This window comes from Triturus cristatus, chromosome 6, assembly GCF_964204655.1.
Source record: "Triturus cristatus chromosome 6, aTriCri1.1, whole genome shotgun sequence".
NCBI classification, from domain to species: Eukaryota; Metazoa; Chordata; class Amphibia; order Caudata; family Salamandridae; genus Triturus; species Triturus cristatus.
In genome coordinates this window covers 199,244,685-199,264,644 of record NC_140589.1, presented here as the reverse complement: position 1 = coordinate 199,264,644, position 19,960 = coordinate 199,244,685, and the positions used below count along the sequence as shown (strand labels likewise).

General features: G+C 44.4%; 1 protein-coding gene across 5 annotated transcripts in view; it reads right to left on the bottom strand.

The window, feature by feature from the left end:
* Positions 1 to 19,960, bottom strand: part of MMUT (methylmalonyl-CoA mutase) — a 254,830-nt gene that overhangs the window by 72,937 nt on the left and 161,933 nt on the right. For all 5 annotated transcript variants that reach the window (XM_085610519.1, XM_085610518.1, XM_085610517.1 and 2 more), the window contains exon 9: positions 2,529 to 2,644. In XM_085610519.1, the coding sequence (XP_085466645.1) occupies positions 2,529 to 2,644 (116 nt within the window). The remainder of the gene's footprint in view (positions 1 to 2,528; positions 2,645 to 19,960) is intronic.

Below are 19,960 nucleotides of genomic sequence, written 5' to 3'. Positions count from 1 at the left end.
GGTACCCATTGGTCCCAACCTTTTTACCTACCTGTAACACCCCTAAATCTAGTATTTAGGGGTAACCCTGACCCTTGTTTGCTTAGACAAGAAGAAACTACAAGAAAAGAAGAAGAAGGACCAAACAGCCATGCCGAAACAAACAAGAGGTAGACGCCCACTGACTTCGCTCCAGCCCTACCGGCCTGTCTCCACCTCGAACCTGCTGCTGCGAAATCCCGGTGTGCCCTGCTGCCAGCAACCTCGAAAATCCTGGATGACCTGCCTGCCCTAAATCACAAAGACTGTGTCTCCTGTGATCACCCGATTTGTTCATCTGCAACCTCTGGCTCCGGCTGGACACCACAAATCCGCACCACTGTGCACGCGCCGTCCACGGCCCGAACTCGAGTGGGCAAACACCACGAGGAGGTCCCCCCGGCGATCCTAAGCCGAAATCCGGTGACTCCTGACCTGCCTCAAACCTCCAGCCGACGCCTACAGCCTAAATCCAGAAGGTCCCCTCAACCGCCACCAGGAGCTGGTAAAAAGATCCGACCCCAAAGGCACCCCTGTACCCGATGCCCCACGGCCTTGGGTGGCCAAACCGACGGTGCCTAACCAACCCCCAACTTCCCTCTCAAAGTGGTGGTCGCACCCAGAAGACCTTCGTCCCCAAGCCTGCAGTGCCTTTGCAAACCGGAGCTTCCCCATTGCAAACAACATGGTGCCTGATGTCAAAACAGAAGCCTGCACCTGGCCGCCCTAGTGCCGCTGAGGGTGCACCTTTGGTGCTACTTTGTTTCCCCATTTGCCCTGAGCTAAAGTCCAGGAGCTTTGCTCCCACAACCAAGTGGCCTGCTCGTCAGCAGCCACCAACTGGAGGCTTCCTATCCCCCATTGGATAACATTGGGCCTCAGCACTCGACACCCAGCCGCCCTAGTGCTGCTGAGGGTGTAACAGGAGTGCATCTCTGACCCGGGGGGACCCCGGAGTCTAACCCCAGAACCTCAACTCCCACTACCAAATACTTACCTTAAAACCAATAACACTATTTTCCTCCATAGGATAACATTGACTGTTTTTCTTGGAAAAGTTTCTAAGTGTGGAGTTTGAACAACCTAAACAAATTCTTTAAAATTGTACTATTTAACAAAAACAATTTTACTTACCTGTTTACTGTATTTACAAAGCATTGCATTTCTCAGAAACAATACTGTAAGTCAAAACAATGTGCATTTACAATTGCAAGCCATACTGTATTTCAACTGTATATTTACTGCAAAGTACTGATCACTTACCCGTGCCAGGCTTACTTGGTTCTAGGAAATAAAATAACTAAAAGAATATTTTTCTACAAAAACAATTGATCTGAAGTTCAGTCTTTGAGTGTGTGAATTCATTTGCTGACTGAGTGCGTACAACAAATGCTTAACACTGTCCTCTGATACTTCCTTACTGCTCGAAGACACTACAACAAATAGAGAGTGAGGTGCTATCTAACTTTACCTCGGTCTACCTTTGGGGTTCCACTGGAATCTGTGCACACTATACCTCACTTTGGTATAGTATATACAAAGCAAGCTTCCTGCAATGCTTAGAAGTAGCCTTAATAAATAAAGACAAGTTTCTTTTTCCACTGCTTGCATATCTTGGTTTAGTGCATCAGTATAGTCCCCTAGCTCATTCTCTTGGAATAGTCCAACACCCCTCTGAGTGCATCTTCAAGACATTTGCTTTATGTTTCCTTCACTATCTTAGCCTAGTTAAATTGAACTGGGGCCCTCCCCAATTTGTTACCCCTTCTCAAATGGGTGCCCTCCAGTTCCCTCCCTACAAAGGCCTACCCCAGTCTCTTGCACTGGGATAAGATGAATCTCATTGGTCAATGATCTACGGGAGTACTGTACCCCACAATTTACTTCCCAAAGTTTATTGCCTGAATGAGGGTAATCAGTATTGCTCCACCCCTTCAACCTTCCAAGTAAGTTTCTATTACCTATCTTCTCATTCTTTGTCTCCATGAATCCTCCCAGCTGGGGAGGAAGATTCCGCCCCCCCTCTATTATAGCCACCATACCCTCTCTCACAAACCTCTTAAGACATTGCCATTCTGAATTTACTGTACTACACATACAGAATGCCATTAAAACTAGAGCCTATACTTCCCATCGGAACCTGGCTTGCTCTGCCTCTTTGAAGAACTCTTTTAATAGAATCTCAGTATTGATTTACTGTCATGTGAATTCATGTGAACACATGTACTGTAGAACTATCCCACACTACAGTGTGTGTGTACATATATATATATATATATACACACACACACACACAGATATGTGCAACTGATTTGGGATCTAATGAGGACTAAAAAGAAATGCTGATCTTAGAAAGCAAATGATGTGATAAATGATGGTCAAAAATGGTACACAGATAAAATGAGAAGAGAACAAGATGATAATTTAAAAACCGATTGCATGACTCAAAAAACAAACTGACTGGGCTCTAAAATGGTTCATATAACTGAGAAATCGACATGCTGTCTTACCTTGCACGTGCTGCTTCCACTGCAAGGCCAAGAATATTACCTTTTCCTGTAGCAGCCGATTCAGTAATGGCATCAAGGCAGCGCTGTGCTGCTACACTATCCCTGCAAGCTTTTACCTGCAGAGAGAAAAAACATAAAAGCTGCAGAAAGATATCTGTCCAGCTGCTTTTGTTATGCTTATTATGTTTTTTCCTTTCATGCAGCCCCTTTCTGATTTATGCATATTGATAATTAGAAAAAGGTGCCAAAAAATAAAAAAAACATTTATTCATGTCATTGATCCTTGAACATGATAATCAAGTCTGCTTGAATATATTCTTATTCATTGGTATGAATTAAATCTCCTGTTCCAATTACTCATTTCTGTGACAAAGTTTCATAGAAAATTGACGAGTCCATTTCTCGTTTACTGTTTTTAAAGCAAAAGCAACATTTTATAGAATGTAAGTAAGTGAAAGGGTGCCAAGGTATTTTTCTGCTAATTGTTTATTCTGAAAGATTCAAAAATGAATAGACATGACACAAACTAATAACCGAGTCCCAACAAAATAGAAGGGACTTCGTGCAAGAGACTCAGGATCAAGCCCATGCAGAATCACATTTTTTTCCTGTGCTGAAGGCTGCACGGAGGAGCACTTAACCTTCACATTGCGGGCTTATAAGCCTTTCTTTCAATGCAGACTAGAACAGCATGGAAATGGGGTTGGTTTCCACTAATTAACCCTCTGATATCTTTCAGTAATTATCATTACCTAAAACGCATTTCACTTCAATATTGCTTAGAGGATTGCGGGGTGGTTACAGTCCGACTGGTGTGTCGTCTCCGTCTGGTACAGTGCCAAAACCCTTAGTGCAACGGGGTCTGGAAAACCTACCCAGGCGGTGTTCTGGAATATCCAGGCTACCTATTACCTTAACTAACCAGTCTAGGTCTCAGAACATCAGGTATGGATTAAGGTCATCACAGGCTTAAACTGCCCTCCAACCATCATGGACTCGGCCAAATCGCTTGCAATAACCCTGGACTGTAACTTGAGCATGCGGGACCACATCAATTCGATGGCCAAATCAGCCAGATTCCACCTGAGCTACCTAAGGAAACTGAAACTCTTCCTTGATACTCCCGACCTAAAAATGGCAGTCCAGTCACTAGTCATCTCTAGACTCGAATGTGGCTGCTCTACCCTCTCAGGTCTACCCAAGATCTCCCTGCCACCTTTAAAAGCCTGCCTCAACGCGGCCGCCAGACTACTAACAGGCTCAAGGAAATTCAACCATAGTTCACCACATCTGAAAGCTCTGAACTGGCTTCCTCTACAAGCCAGAATCCAACTCAAATTGTCATGTATCACGCACAAGGCATTATACTCAAACTCCCCAGCATATCTTGCCCAGAAACTCGTGATATCTGGAGGAACCAGAAACTCCAGATCCACCAGAGACCTCTTGCTCCAACCTGCACGTTTTCGGAAAAAGAAAACTTCTCTGGGGCCGCACCGAGAATATGGAACTCACTCCCGCCCGCCATTAGAAGAATCCCTTCCCTGGCTCGCTTCAAATAGGATGCCAAAACGTCCTAATGGGCAAATTCCTCGCCTAAATTTTGCCTTCTATTCATTCAGAGACCTTGCTCTACTTTCGTCTAATGCATCCCCCTGGAGTACCCCGACACTATCCACCCGGAACTTCCGGGCATCCCTCCATGGACCCAGGGACCTTTGGTTCTCGCAAAAAGTAAATGTAAATTTAATTGCTTGTCTTTTTATCCCCTATGTATCCAGCCCTCCCCTCCAAGCCTGTTGTCTACTACTGCTGATTCCTGTAAAGCGCTCTGATACCCTAACGGGTCAAGTTTGTGCTCTATAAAAACTCTAAATAAATAAATAAATAAAATCCTCCATCTTCGCCATTCCTGGGTCAATTTCCCATGCATAAAAGCATTCATTAAGCACTCATTGGGGTCATTTAGACCCGATTCATAGGCCACCAACTGGCTAGGGCAATAGAAGTGTAAATTCTGCCAGCCTGGGGGAGAACTGCCATCAGATTCTTGCCCTGTTGCCTGTATAACTTTGCAAAACTTGCTCTCACCTGCTCAACAGGAGTGTTTGGCGAAACTGCAGTTTCCGATACGCTGCCCATGCCATGGCTGCTCACTCAGATTTATTTTTCCAGAAACAAAACTCTAAAGCAGAGGTTTGCTTATGAAAAACAAATAAATGTCTCTGACACGCCGTAGGTTTTCTCCCGGTGCATCGGAACATTTCTGCATTTTTCAATTACACAACCATCACGATACAATGAAAAATATGCTTGTGGTGCAGAGGGTCAGCCGCTTTGTCATGGATGGGCTAACAAATAAAGGTTTCTGATAGAATTAGCTGAGGCTCCACTTTGGGAAACTAATGTTCCATTGGGTCAAAATGAGGCGGGGAAATTGCAGGTTTGGCAAAGCAGAAAATCAGCTGGCAGATAGCGGAAGCCCTGCTTCCCCTTTTACTAAATGTCCTCTGTAATACTGTTCTGTTATGTTATGTTATCCCAGTAGACAGACATCAGTTGAGCGGATCAACAAAGAATTTGTGGGGTGGGGAGTGGCCCGTCTCATCTTGCAGGTGAGAAATTGGCAAGTTGCCCTGACAATTAAAATAATAATATTCAATTTTAAACTAAACCCAGCTTCTTAAGTAAATCAATGTAACTTCTGGTGTTGCTTATGAAACATTATCCCAATTTCTCAATCCCATATTAGGTTACCTACTGAATTCGGAAGGCTTGTTAAACACATTTTTGGAAGAGTACCATAGAATAAGTTGCAGTAGTCCAACATAAGTCTGTGTGTGTGTAGTATAATAACAGTCCTGCTGGAGCAGGAGAAGCAGGACCACGTGCAGTACAGTTTTCTTAGACTGAACACTTTTTGTTAAAGCACACATCTCTGTACATCACAATCGCCAAATTCTTCACTTATGAGCAGGCCTGAGACCTTCACTCGTTAAAGAATGAAAAACAAGGGTGCCAAAAAGAGGTCTTCTTACAATTTAATACTAAAACCTGTTTTTAACATAAGGGCACTATCACACTCAAACACCAAATTCAGGTCAAAAGGTGCTCCAATCATAGATACTCTCAACTAAACTTGAATACTTCATGGACAGAATACGAATTTTAGTTAACTATTATCCAAGGATTTTGACAATGGGAGAGTTGATTGCACTTAATATCAGTATAAACAATGGTTAAGTTAAAAAATATTACATCTCAGAGTTGTATATGCAACAGATAAAGGAAAAACTGACTACTTGAGAGCTTTCCTTCAAAAATCCCTCAACCCAGCCAATGTTTTTTCATTTCCCTAACCAGCAAGACCGAATTAAATTTACAAACTAGTCTATGTTGTTAAAGGCCAATTGTTGGACCTACGTCCTAGGGGTAGCTTGGCTCAGGTCAAAAGGCTCACCACTCCGTTTGGCTTTTCAGGCCTGCATCCTACTCAGCTCGCAATCTTGCGCAACACCACTCACAAAGAACAATACACCGATTTTGTGTAAGGTTTACTGTAAGCTTTATATCATTTCTTTCTTATTAAAATCCGGCTTTCAGTTTGACATTACAATCTGAACCATTTCATTTCATTTGCATTTGAACCTCTCTCTATATTCTAAGGCTAAACCTGGACTTTACTGTACTAGATAAACTTTTCTTTGACTTTCAAAATAAACATTTACAGTACGTTTCAAGATAAACCCTTTGCACATATGTCAGGGTAAACATTTCATTATAATTCACGGTAACAGTCCCCTCGAGGTAACTCCATTACAACAGATCTGTAGCCCCTCTAGGTGGCCCCACTCGGCGCCTTGGCTCTGAAGGAATTGTTAATCTCCTCACAGACGGCGCTCTGAAGAGCACTCTCCCATTACACAATTCAGCTTATCCCCTGATCTAAACGGGTCTCTCCTGACAGCGAGGCTCATTAACTGCTGGCAACCAGCTTGTTTCCTTCAGGTAATCTGCTTGTAGGTTACTTTAACGTTGTGCTATTCCCTCCCTAGTTGGCAGTACCTCTAGGCTCTTGCTGGCACAAGATCTCGTCCTGTTATCCAATCACCTCAGTCGCACCCTCGGTTGGGCTGAGGTGCCGGTAATTACAGCCGGCCCTCGGCTTCCCCACGGAACAACACCCGGTTCAACTGGGTCCCCCTTTAGCCTTCAAACATACTCCCCAGTCCCAAGTCTTCTCCCCTTTCCCTTGGGTTATGGGCCCAGTTTACTGTATACACTTGTAGTCCTCCTTGTGGATGATGCACCGCTGCCAGTACGTACGTTCCCTCCTTTCGGGGAACGGAGCTTGCTGCCGGATCAGGACGCAGGAATCCTTCCTACGGTCGGGGGGGGTCAGCGCACACCCTCCGGACACCTCCCACCAGGGATTGCTATAGTGCACTCTCCACTCACGGATGGCGAGCCCCTCTCCGTCGCTACTGCTGGAAGGCCCGTCCACCAGTCCCAGGTTCAGTGCGACTCGCAGGGTGTGGCCTCCGATCACGTCCGGCAACAGTGGGGCGGCGCTAGGCCCTTCGCACGTGATGAGGACGGCAGCCTCCCCGCCTCACTTCCCGCACTTCCGGAGAGTTGATCTCCTCACGGGGACGGACGCGTCGCTCCCTCGCCTGACACACCTCTGGGGCCAATCCCTCCCTCAGGCTCCACAGCGACAGCGGCTCCTGCCGTAGGGCACTAGGTAAACTTCACAACCTCGGGGGGGGGGGGGGGGGGGGAAAGGTGGCGGCCAGGGTTTCAAGACGGGTCCTGTAAAGGGGGGGGGGGGGTTAACGGGTGCCGGATCCCACACTGGAACAGTGACAGAGGCCAGATAGACTCTTGGGGCTTGGGCACGATCACCTCTTATATCTGTCAAAGGGGGGTGGCAACACCCGGCCAGTCCTGCAATCCCAGGTAACAATGGATTCGGGGAGTAGGTGGCCCCAGGCGTTGACTCACTCCCAGGTCCAGTGAATCAGGGGTTCAAACTACCTTGAGACCTTCTCTGGTACGGGGATCTCCAAAGTCACGGCTGCGTTCAGGGACCGGTCAGGTGGTTGAGGGTTGTGTCACTGACGAAGATACCCTGGCAAATCCTGAGATCTGTCCACTCCTTGTCCAGCGCAGCCACCTCCCCACTCAGGTGCCTTACTCCTGACTAGCCTGCAGCCTCCTCTCACCTAAAATGGCCGCCCTCCTGTCACCTCTATTTATCACCTTGGACCTGACTTGCCAGAGAGATCCAGAAGGTTCTGGAACCTCCCATAGCAGTCATGGTCCAGGTGCTGAGGTGACAGTTGGAGCCACCATTTTGTGAATCTCACCTCCCCCATCTACCTACCTCAGTGGAACACCTTGCGCCTCTCCCTCAGGTGGTGAGGATGGGGCGCCCAGAACCTCTACACCAGCACCCAAAAAGTTTGGTAGACAGAAAACAAATTGAGAAGGGGGGAAAGGAACAAAAAAATTAAAATGAGGAGGGAACTGCCAAAGGGCTGACAGGAATTGCACATCACCCCTGCCCACTTTGCACAGAGCACATTCCAAGAATGAAAAACTATTTCAGTGCATTGCCCAAGACAGAAGCCAGGCAGGCAACATGCTAGATTTATGGTCTGCGACACAGCTGCTGTGACTTTCACTACTGCCTTTGACAGAACAGGCAGATTAATAATAGTTCTGAAGTTACTAGGCATTGTGTGGTCCCAGGACAGATTTTCTAGAGAGACTGATCACCTATCTTTGCTTTAATCATTGTATTACTACTTTTCCACATGTAAATTGTTAAAGAATTAGCTCCACCAGAAGGATCTTCAATATACATCCTGGTACTGGGTATGGAACTGAATGTATGGGTTGGAGAAACAAAAAAAGGAAAAAAATATAGATTCATACATATTGTCCCACCACATATCAATGTGGGGGCCTCTGCCCAGCAAAAGTGCTTGAAACAGTAGTAAAGCCCAATTATCTACATTTACCACTGTTCAAGACCAAATTACAGGATCGGAACCATGCTAATTGGACACATCGCAGTATTTTACATTACCAGCCATTAAGTGCTGGCATACTATTTCATTCTGAAAAAGGTCATAAATGAAATGGTAAAGTTAATCTTAGCCACTGATAAGCACTCTAGGCTAAACTCAATATTGTTTTTTTTCTTAGTGTGCCACTGCAGACAGAAGTCAACCAAAATCCAATCATACTTAGCCCTGTACTAATCTGGATAATAGGAATAGCCTAGGTCAAGCAGCGGTTCAGGTTTGTTTAAGCACTTTCAACCATCACATATTTACGAGGCATCCTCAATGGTGCTATACTACAGGGACTCAACGTGCAAGAAGGCTGGAACCGGTCTGGGGCGGCTTACGTTCTTGTACTGTGGAGGAACAGGTTGAGAAACAGGAATTTCAATGCAAATGAAGACAACTGGTAGAATGGCAGTAAAAAAAGTTTCTATAAATGTTAAGCCTGTTGGTGTGCTAAAAATATTAATTAATATGAAGGGGATGACAGGAAGTGCACAATTACATAAAGGATCTCATGCAAAACCACTTCATTGGTGTTCTGGACTGAATGCCCAGTTCTCAACTGTCACAGGACACATACAGGCCTACCTAGCTGCTACCTCTCTCGCTGGCTCCCTGCCAAGTGGCAAGCAGCAATTTCCAGGGACTCCCTTGAGGTGCCATGCTGCCGCTTGCCCCCCCCCGCCTTACGTTCCGGACATCAGGATGACCAGGGACCATGCCCACAACAAGATGGCCATCACTGGACACAATTTAAAGATGGCCGCCATCCTGGAGACTCCAGAAATGCTTGATGGCCATCTTGCGGCCTCCTCTACTTAAGGGGGAGCTGACGTCATCCACCGCCTGCTATTTGTTGTCAACGGACTCTGCTGCTCTGAAGCATCACGGCGTCCCACAGATAAGCTTCTGGACAATCCAGTTTCCTGCATTCAGGTGAGCAGCGAAAGAGGCGCAGGGCCAGCAGTGCGGGCCTCCTTAATTCCTGTTTGGTTGCGGCTACGCCCGCACTAGAGAAACCTTTAGAGAACGGTAGGAAACAAACTTTTTATTTTGGGTGCATTGCCTGCACTAAGTTATACAGAGAGACCTTAAGACTGGAATATTCCTGGGAGGAACAGAACCTATTTGTGAGAAACTTTGGCACTTGAGAATATCCTATCTCTAGGTTACCATTTCCAGCCAAAATAGTGGAAAAACTAATAAATTTACAGCTGACACAGTTCATTCAGGAAAATCAGTTACTGGATTTTTCCCAATTCGGCTTTAGGGCCGAACACAGCACAGAGACGGCTTTAATAAAGACCACAGATGAGCTAGGAACCATCTTGGACAAAGGAGGCTCTGCAGCACTTATCCTTCTCGACCTGTCAGCGGCTTTCAACACAGTTGATCATGCCACTCTTATTGATCGTCTCAGAAAACTGGGCATCACTGACAAAGCTCTTGCTTTACTTCAATCTTTTCTAATAGACAAAGATCACTCAGTCATGCTGGAGAATTTCTCATCTAAGTCCTTCTCTCTCCCTTGCGGAGTCCCTCAGGGATCCTCTCTGAGCCCTCTGTTCTTTAACATATGTGTTACCGAACTGGCTTCCCTGATAAGATCCTTTGGGTTCTCCCTCATTTTTCACGCAGGCAAGATGCAGATTGTTGAGTCGGCCTCCAATAATGTGGAAGTCACCATTTCCCATTTTCATAACTGCATTAGAGCCGTACGCAACTGGATGGGCAAGCATTTAACAAAAAAGAGCAAAACAGCTGACCAAGGTCAAGCACTTAAAGTTTCATTAGGTGATAATGTAAAATTCGGGTGCAACAACTCCCAGTACCCGCTGTTTAAAGATACTTGTCATACAAGGAGACCACAGAAAAAAGAAGGGAAGGTGCACTCAGTCATAAGTCCTTATTTAAGCAACACCAATATTTGTAGATACGTTTCTTCCTTTATTCGTAATCTTCAATAAGAAAATAGGCACACAGCCAACTCGTTTCGTTCCCCCAAGCCTTGGGAACTTCGTCAGGGCTTCCAATGGATGTAAGAAAAAGTCAATAAGACCCAAAGACAAATAATGTCATCAAAGCAGAAAGTAAAATCTAGAATGGTTGGTCAAGAAACACCAATATCTACGAATTCTTAAAGAATATTAGCGTATGGAAATATTATCGTCAATAGAGTACCGCTTCAAAGTAGTGGCATTTATAAGGCTTCAAAAATCGCATATAGTATCCGAGACGTTCTTTCTAGGCGAGGCGCAGTGTGATAGCTGGTAACCTCGAATTCGGCAAAAGAGGCCATCGGCCTAACTTCCGCGTTAAAAAACCCCCGTCGGGAGACCACGGGGCAAGCATTGCCTCAAATTTAACTAGGAAAATCGAGGTCATACTCTTCGGTAATAATCCACATTTCTGGAGCCAACTTCGTTGGCGTTCAGAGTTAGGAACTCTTCCCATCCCGGGTCAAAAAAAGAAAAATGTAGGCATAATTATAGATGACAGGCTGAATTTCAATAAGCATATCAGCTCAGTCGTCTCTTCCAGTTTCAACATCTTGAGAATTATCAGGAATATTCTTCCTTTTATTCCTCTTACTTCAAGAAAAACATTCATCTCTTTACTAATTCTCACAAAACTAAACTACTGTAATGGACTTTATGGCAAGCTCCAAAAACAGTATGTGAAAAAGCTACAGAGCATGCAGAATGCGGCGACTTATTCTTGATCTCCCTAAGTTCCATCCTGTTTCTGCCTCCATCAACGGATGCCACTGGCTTTCAGTGAGCAACTAAATTAAATTCAAGGTGCTGTGCCTTACTTACAAGGCCTTGTATGACTCAGGCTCCGATTACCTCAAACAGCCCCTTACCTTGTACATACCCAGCAGAAACTTACGATCTAAAAACACTATGATGGTCTTCCGTCCCAGCTTTAAGAGACTCAAATAGGGGGTAGCGGTTTCTCCTCTGAATTCACTGCACTCTGGAACAGTCTGCCTATAAATGTCAAAGCAGCTCCCTCCTTACTGATTTTTATGAAACTGCTCAAAACTTGGCTTTTTAACTCCTAGTCCTCTCTTGCTCTTGCCTATACTGCCACACCTAATCAGTGCCAAGACATCCACGGGTATTCATGCGCTTTAGAAATTAATTAACATAAAATCAAGATAAGCAGTGACTAGCCTGAATTAAAAAAATACAGAGAAAGAGACTTTACTAGCTTTGCCACATTATAGAGATCCTGCCCTTTCACCTAAGTGTGATGTAATACAAGACTGAAAAAAGAAACTTGTTGCCTGGGGTGAAAACCTACATTTGAAAGTGTGTGATATGATTAAGCACCTGTTATTGCTTAGGTTGAAACTTACACGATTGTGAGGAAGAGTGTGTTGTGATGAAGCACATTATCTGATTATGAGGAAACTTATATGGTTGAGATGAAAGGTGTGATGATACTAACCCTGGTTACATTTCACTGCTTGTAATTTCGTGCAGCCCGATTTCCACGCCTAATTTCAATGCTGTGGCATGTGCCATTTGTGCGGAGAGTGTCTTTCAGGGCTGTCCACTTCCCGGTTGCCAGTTACCACCGCCATCGTGGGTAGGCAGGCAGTCTGGGAATTTGCTCATTACTGGAGACGCCCATATAAGGATACTTATTGTGCGAACATATGTGGCACATGCCAAAGGCAAGGGTGTCTGCGCCTAGACATTGCAAGGGACCAGAACCCCTGCTCCTCCGACTAGTAAACTCAGCAACATGGTAAGCCATACCTTAAGGTATTATACCCCTCTGGAACTGCATCAAATGTGTATTAACCGTAACACCTCCGATAGCCCACCTCTCTGCTGTACCCAGCCTTTACCCACCCTAGAGGACCTAACAGCTTGCATGGAGTGTAGGTTTTCCTGCTCCGTTACCTTGTCTATGTCAGGGACTAGGGAGACATTGGCTTACTCATTCACCTGCCCTTGCTTAACCAGGAAAAAGGGTCTGGAGGCTCCGAAGCAAGAAATTAGCACCACATCCTTCAGGGAACTCCAGGGGTTTAAGGGCCTATACTGCAATATCAGGTCTAAGGCTGAACACTCATCCGAAATATGGGATCTCATCACAACTCTTTCCCCAAACATAGGTTTCCTCACTGAGACTTGGCTAAACTCTGTAGCTCTCTCATGCGTTCCACTGGCCCTAACAGAGAACTATTTCCTGGTTAGACTAGACAGAGAGACTAGACCTGTTGGTGGCATGGCCATCGCTTTCCAAGACTCCCTAAATGTAGAAATGGTTGATAACCTAGTTATATTCTGGGTAGAACTAGGCATTTTTAAAATTGCAATTTTTTCCAGAGACTGTTGGAAGGGGTGCTTGTCTATTGCCCACCTGGCGTGAAAAAGGATTTTAGCCATGCACTTATTGACTACATTGCGCCACATGTTTTGGCATCCAATCATTTTTTGCTCTTGGGCAATTTCCAATTACCATGGGGAAGAATTCTGAGTGTGGCTCAATTCCTAACGGACAAGGAGACGATTGAGCTCCAACAAATAGTGTCAGGCCCCAAGCATAAAGCAGGTCACATGCTGAACATTATTTTTACTAACTTAGAAGTGAATCCCCACTATCTCTTATGTTGTCGGATCCCTATTTGATCAAACCATAAATCCCAAGAGACAACGAATCCGTCAACCCCAGTAAAGAGGCCAGCAGAGTAAGGAGACAATGGAAGGCGGTCTCAAAAAACTCACTCTCTGAAATCTTTGTGCCCACTGCGACCGCACCGCACACTGATATGAACTCAGCCCTAGCAGCGTACCACAGTTCCCTTGCATAGGCCTGCAATAAGATTGTACCATTTAAACAAATGTCTTCCACCTTAAGTAGAGACCAAGCCCCCTGGTACTCAGACGAACTGTGCTTGGAAAAATCCAAGTGCATACGCCTAGCATCTAGAAGGCGTCTGACCAAATTCCCCCCCCCCCCCCCCTCCCCGACCGGGTAGCTTTAGGGTAATGTTCTGCAGTGGTCATAAAAAGATTAAAGCAGCCCATAATCACTATATTACAGGAAAAATAACTTTTTAAAGCTCTGAATGAAATCAGGAAACCTCGAGCACTGTGCCATTATAGCCTCACGAATACTATGTGGCTCTCTGGCAGACTTTTTTGGAAGAAAGATCACTACCTTATATGATAACTTTCCTGTTAACCACGGACAGCTGGAGGATAAAGTCGACTTCAATCTGCCTCCCCTGAATATTACTTCAGCCTTCAATAAATTTGAGTCATGCTCTCAGAAGCAGGTACAGGAGATGTTGGCTTGTGTCGAATTCTGCTCCCACGGTTCTTATGCCTCCCCAATATCACTTCCTGCCTATCCCATATTATTGCGTCGTCAGTTACGGCTCTCTATAACCTCTTTAGATTCAGCTAAACGTCTGGCAGAGAGAAAGTCTGTCCAAGTGTCTCCAATTTTTTTTTAAATGCATATTACTGAGACCGCACTAATGGCAGTCACTGGCACCATCAGACTGTCACTAGATGCAAAAAACAATGGTTCTGTTGGGTGTAGCCAACTATTTCTTATAAGCACAATTCAATTTAAACGAGTTATTCTCTGCACAAGTTAAATGTTAAAGCGAAGTGAGCTAGTGAATACACGTTCACTTCTGTAGAATTATTTTAAGTGCCAACTCCGGGGTTCAGACGCGACGGCAGTTGTGAATCCTGCCGGGCAGCCGCAATCCGTCAACTGCCGTTGTGTCTGAACCCCGGACTTGGCACTTAAAATAATTCTACAGAAGTGAATGTATATTCACTACCTCACTTCAGGCACGCCTGTGCGCGCAGTTTGGAATCCTGGGAAGCGGATGGATATCCTGCTTCCCTGATTGTATAATTCATATGGAAATTAACAATAAACAACACTGACTTGAGCTTAACCAGGACTTACTCTGGTTCCCGTTAGGCTGTCATCCCTTCCCCACCACAGTCCTGATGAAGACCCGCTTTGACTATACATTATTGCATATATTGGGTTGAAACGTTGACGATACCTCCCGGTCCAGTTCAAGGCCTTGCTTGCAAAAATATTAAAATTGGATAGAGCAGCAGGGTCATTGTGTTCTCCGTTTTACCCTGGCCTCTTCCATCCCTGTACATATTTTAATCACCTTGTACATATTACGCACTCAACTGTATCACTGAGCACAATATGTCACTAGATCACAACTCACAATAAACTTCACCGTGCTGACAGCCTCGTATATAAATATTCTTTATGTGTGGGTATATATAAATGCTGCAATTTATATAAAACATCTTAATACCCTACAAACCTGAATTTTTTTTGTGTTTTTTGTTTATCTACGGTGTGTTCCCTAGAATCGCTTTAACATTTAACTTGTGCAGAGAAGAACTCGTTTAAATTGAATTGTGCTTATAAGAAATAGTTTGCTACACCCGACAGAACCATTGTTTTTTGCATTACGATACCCAGGTTCTGAGGGACACAGGGTCACCCCATTGTTTACGGAGTGTCACTAGATGCAGGCACACCAGTCATGTTGGTACTGCTGGATTTATCTGCGGATTTCGATACGGTCTCTCCTACGATCTTGACGTAGGCATACATGGCAGAGCATTACACTGGCTCATGGGCTTTCTCAACAACCGGACGCAAACTATCTCTCTAAACTGTTTCAAATCTCGAACAATGCTGGTCAACAAAGGAATCCCGCAGAGTTCTTCCCTGAGCCTGACATTATTTAATATCTATGTGGCCCTGCTTGCACAAATTGTCAGATCATGTAGATATGAGATTGTATCATATGCCAATGATACCCAACTAGTCGATTCCTTTGGGCAGGATCTGCATAAGGTTAAATCCCGGTTTGCAAACTGCATGAGAAATGCTGATTGGATGACTAACTGCCTCCAATTAAACGAGATTGTGCTGTTTGGTAAGGCTCAGAATCTCTGGATGGCGGACTGGTGGCCTGCTGAATAAAGACCAGTCCCATGTCTAGAATAAGTGGTAAAAAAACCTTGGCATCAAACTGGATCAGACTTTATCCATGAAAGACCAGGTTAGCGCGACCTGTGGCACTTGTTTGCCAGAATGCGTCTACTAAGAAAAGTCTTTCCATGGCTCCCCTTCGCATCAAGAAAAACCCTAGTCCAAACATTGATCGTGCGTCGTCTGACTATGGGAATACACTGTTAGTGGCAGCAAATGATACACTGCTGTCTAAGCTTCAAGTTCTGCAGAATACGGCGGCTTGGCAGACTTGCAACCTCCCTTCAAGTTCTTACTCTGCACCTATTTCGTAAGCCCTGCATTGGTTGCCAGTAAGAAAACGTGCCATCTTTAAACGATGTTGCTTGACTCACAAGGCACTAACTCACTTGTTCCCGACTTAACTGGACACAAGACTTTGCCACTACCAGCCCACTAGATTGCTCAGGTCTGCAAATAAAGCTTTATTAAGGATCTATCTTATTCGCACTTTCAGATTCAGAGGTAGATCCTTCTCATATCTTGTCCCACTTCACTGGAACAAACTTTCTCTGCAAATTCAGATATCCCCAGATCGTTCGAAATTCAAAAGACTTTTAAAGACGTGGATGTTCTAACTCCACTGTAGCGATTCTGAGCAGTAAAGCGCCGAGATAAACCTTCAGGTGTGAGTTGCTGCCCTATAGTAAGTGCCCATAACAATCCATATCTCCTGAAGTTAAAGGAGAAATCAAGAACAAAGTAATAAGTGGTGGACCCAGAGAGCCACTTATACCTTTTAAACAAGGCAATATTAATGTTAATATTTATATATGTAAATCGATTCGATTAAATTAATTATTCGCCAGATAAAACAGCCATAAAAGTACATACAACCATATTAAAGTACAGTAGAAATTAAGAGGCTCACAATATAAAAACAAAACCATAGAAGTAATTTAAAATGTCTTCTGGAATACAGCGAGCGCACCATACGTTTCCTAAGACTAATGGCCCCTCTTTATAAAGTGCCCCATCAAAGCAAATATGAGGGTCTTGGAGTGCAAGTAAGTAACTCAATGCTGATTTAAAATCTTTGGTGTTCTGTGCCAGGAGGACTGGCTTAAAATAATAACTCCTTAAGTACTTGTAAAAGATACAGAACGATATAAAGTGCCGGGTGCTTTGCTTCGATTTAACATCACAAGGGCAAGGAAATGAGTCTAGCGGGTGAACCCCCATTTCAGGGAAAGCGACTAGGTGATGAGCTATGCCTGCCGCAATCTTGTCAAAACAAACCGATGATAAGTATTATTAATAATGCCGGTAGACTTCCTGAGAGTTAACTAACATATGAAAAGTCATAGTTGGTTTCTTCAGGGCCTCCTTCATCCTTAGCTCATGTCTATATTTAAAGAAGGTTGCTTTAACAAGACCCTTGTCAAGAGATGTAACTTTAGATGGATCTTGCAGTACCGAAATAATAAATGAAATATCACAAAACTTGGATATAAAAACAAGCCAAGGGACGTTGAAAACCTGGTTCAGTGCAAGACAGATCTTTATAAATGATTTAGTAAAACATGTTTCATCTCTCGACCACATGGAAAACCAGAGTAGTAAGGGTTTGGACCTGGGCTTCCAAAAAGCGCAGGCCGACTTCAGTATAAACAATCGTGGAGGAGGCTGTAACTGGTAAGCAAAACATACATTTCAAAAAAGTGTGCTCTTCAGCCTGAAGTGGGTTACTCTGGGTAAAACCCCATAACTCCCCTCTTCGACATAAGTAGCAGCAGACTCTCCTCGAGCCTTCCTAATATCGACCATCGCTTTAATGCGATGACAGCCCAACCTCCGGGTGAACCTAAAAATCCCATCACGTTTCCTGCTCATCTTGGATCTTGCGTTAGCAACCTGTTGTGACCATGTACCATTGCTACAGAAGAGAACCCCTAGATGACAAAAGAAGCTGACTTTTGTGACTACCGCATCCCCGATAAATATATATATATGTATAAAAATATATATGTATACAGCTCTTACCGTTATATCAGCAAAGGCAACAATGTCGTTATAGTTGACTTGAAAATGTCCTCAGAATTTTATGAAGATTGGTCAAGTGGAGACAACATTATCTGAGGTGGGGTAAAGGTATTTGCCAGTTTAGTACCACAGGACTTTTCAGTCCCCCCTACACAAAACATGACATCAAACTTGGAAAGAAAACAGAACTTTACCACAATAGAGATAATATTGTGTAGCGTAGGTCGGTTGTGTAGTCTGAACTATTTTGGGTAAAATAGGTGTTAGATGAGTTTTGAAAGGTCAGACTTTTGTATATTTAACTGTCGATTCACAAGTTGTTTGTAAATCCAGGTGTTAATAATTGAAAAACAATGACAGACAGGCCAGTGGGGGCTTTATTCCACTCTCCATTTAAGTGTCAGTAGAATTCAAATGGACCCATGGGTCTTGGCAATCCTGTTTACTGGCAATGACAGGAACACTTAGTTGCTGCCACCACGACACCACAAAGGCATTTGTGGACATCCACAGATCCCGTGGCAGAATAAATAAATGAGGTGAGAGCAAGGGACTTGAGGGAGCAAGGAGAAGTAAGGGAAGGGCCCACAGAAGGGCAGATAATGCTCCCATAAATCAACAAGCAACGGCAAAGCAAATCGGTTTCACCTTTGCGAGTTCTATTGGTGTTGCATATGTTTATTAAAGAAGTTGCACATCAGCGCTGATTGACAAAATGGTACATTGTCTGTGCTATCCTTTGTCTTACTTGTGTCTCCGAATCTTTACCGTTTCTGCTCCCTTTACATTCCTCATATAAGTAGTGAGCAGAAGAAGGATGACAATCTTACTTAATCATAAAGTAATCCTAATCTTAATCGTAATGTGATTTTACAGAAAGAGAGGGGAATAAATGTATAGAATAGTTTTCCAGCAAGTGACTGTTCCCAATAACCAACAATAATCACTTGATTAACAAATTACCTTGGGTACTGGAGCAGTACGCTCAGGCCGGCTTTAGGGCAGTGCGACTGGTGCGGCCGCACTGGGTGCTGACCTGTGGAGGGGGCGCCGACCTCTGGATTGGCGCTAGGTTTGGCAAAAAATTATGATTGCAGGGATGGGGGGCACTTATGCCCGGTCGTAGTGAGAGAATCCGAGGAGGCCTTCATGTGGTGTGGGGCGCCAAAACTTATTCTCGCACCGGGCGCCACCAGCGCTAAAGCCGGCCCGGAGTACGCTGTCAATATAAAGCGCTTCAACGCCTCGTCAGGGGTAATAAGCGCTGTATAATTACATAACATTACAATACAACCGTAACCAAAATTGAGGGACAAAAGACATCCGTGTTTTTTAATACCAGTGATAAATTTACAAGTATCCTCAAGGTGGCAGTCACGGATCACTTTTGAAATGAGATGCACACCGCAGTCTGAAGTATTATACAAAACAAAGAGAGCGGCGATATCTACTATATTTGGCTGCTAATGTTTTCAACTGCCGAGTAAGCCCACATTATCACCGTGGCTGAATGTTAACTCTAAAGGTGGCCGGTACTCTCCAAAGTATTAACAATGAAGTACGCTCCCAGCTTGCTCAGGAAGCCTACGAGTTAACATACACCGCATTATTCTAAAAAACAAACATGCCATCGAAAGTGATACCACCGAGTACTTACGAGTATGGCTTAAAGCAGAAAACAAAAACAAGACCGCTATAAAGTGGTTAAAGCTAGCAGGTCATAGCGCTTTTTTTGTGTGTTCTTTTCTTACTCTAAGCAAAGGTGAACGAGAGGCACAACAATTAAAACAAGCATTGGCAAAGTCACTTGGTATCCCTATACAAGTGCGATTATTGGCTTTTTGCAATGTGTTTTTGCCATGTTGTACACCAGTGTGGCTGCTGTTCAGCAAGGCTAAACATTAGTGGCATTGAGTGTGCTAGAGTGAAGTGGGGGGAGCAGAGTGTTGTAGACTGGATTTGTTAGAGTAGAGAGTCCGAGTGAAGTAGGAAGAGTAGAGTGTCAGAGTTGAGGGGAGCAGAGTTCAGCGGCAGTGTGTGTCGTAGAGTGGGATGGGGTGGAATAGGGCAGAGCGGGTTTGAGTGAGCGGGTTCGAGTGTATTGAGATAGTGGTGCGGATTCAATTGGAGTAGTTTGGGGTGGTTGGTCTGGGGTAGAGTGTGTTGGGTTGCGTGGGGTGGATTGGAGTGGGTGGTGGAATTGAGTGGGGTGGATTCAAATGGGATGAGGTGAATTGGAGTGGGATGGATTAGATTGATTTAGGGTGACTGGATTGCAGTGATAGGACTGGGGAGCGTTGGACTGGATTAGAGTAGGGT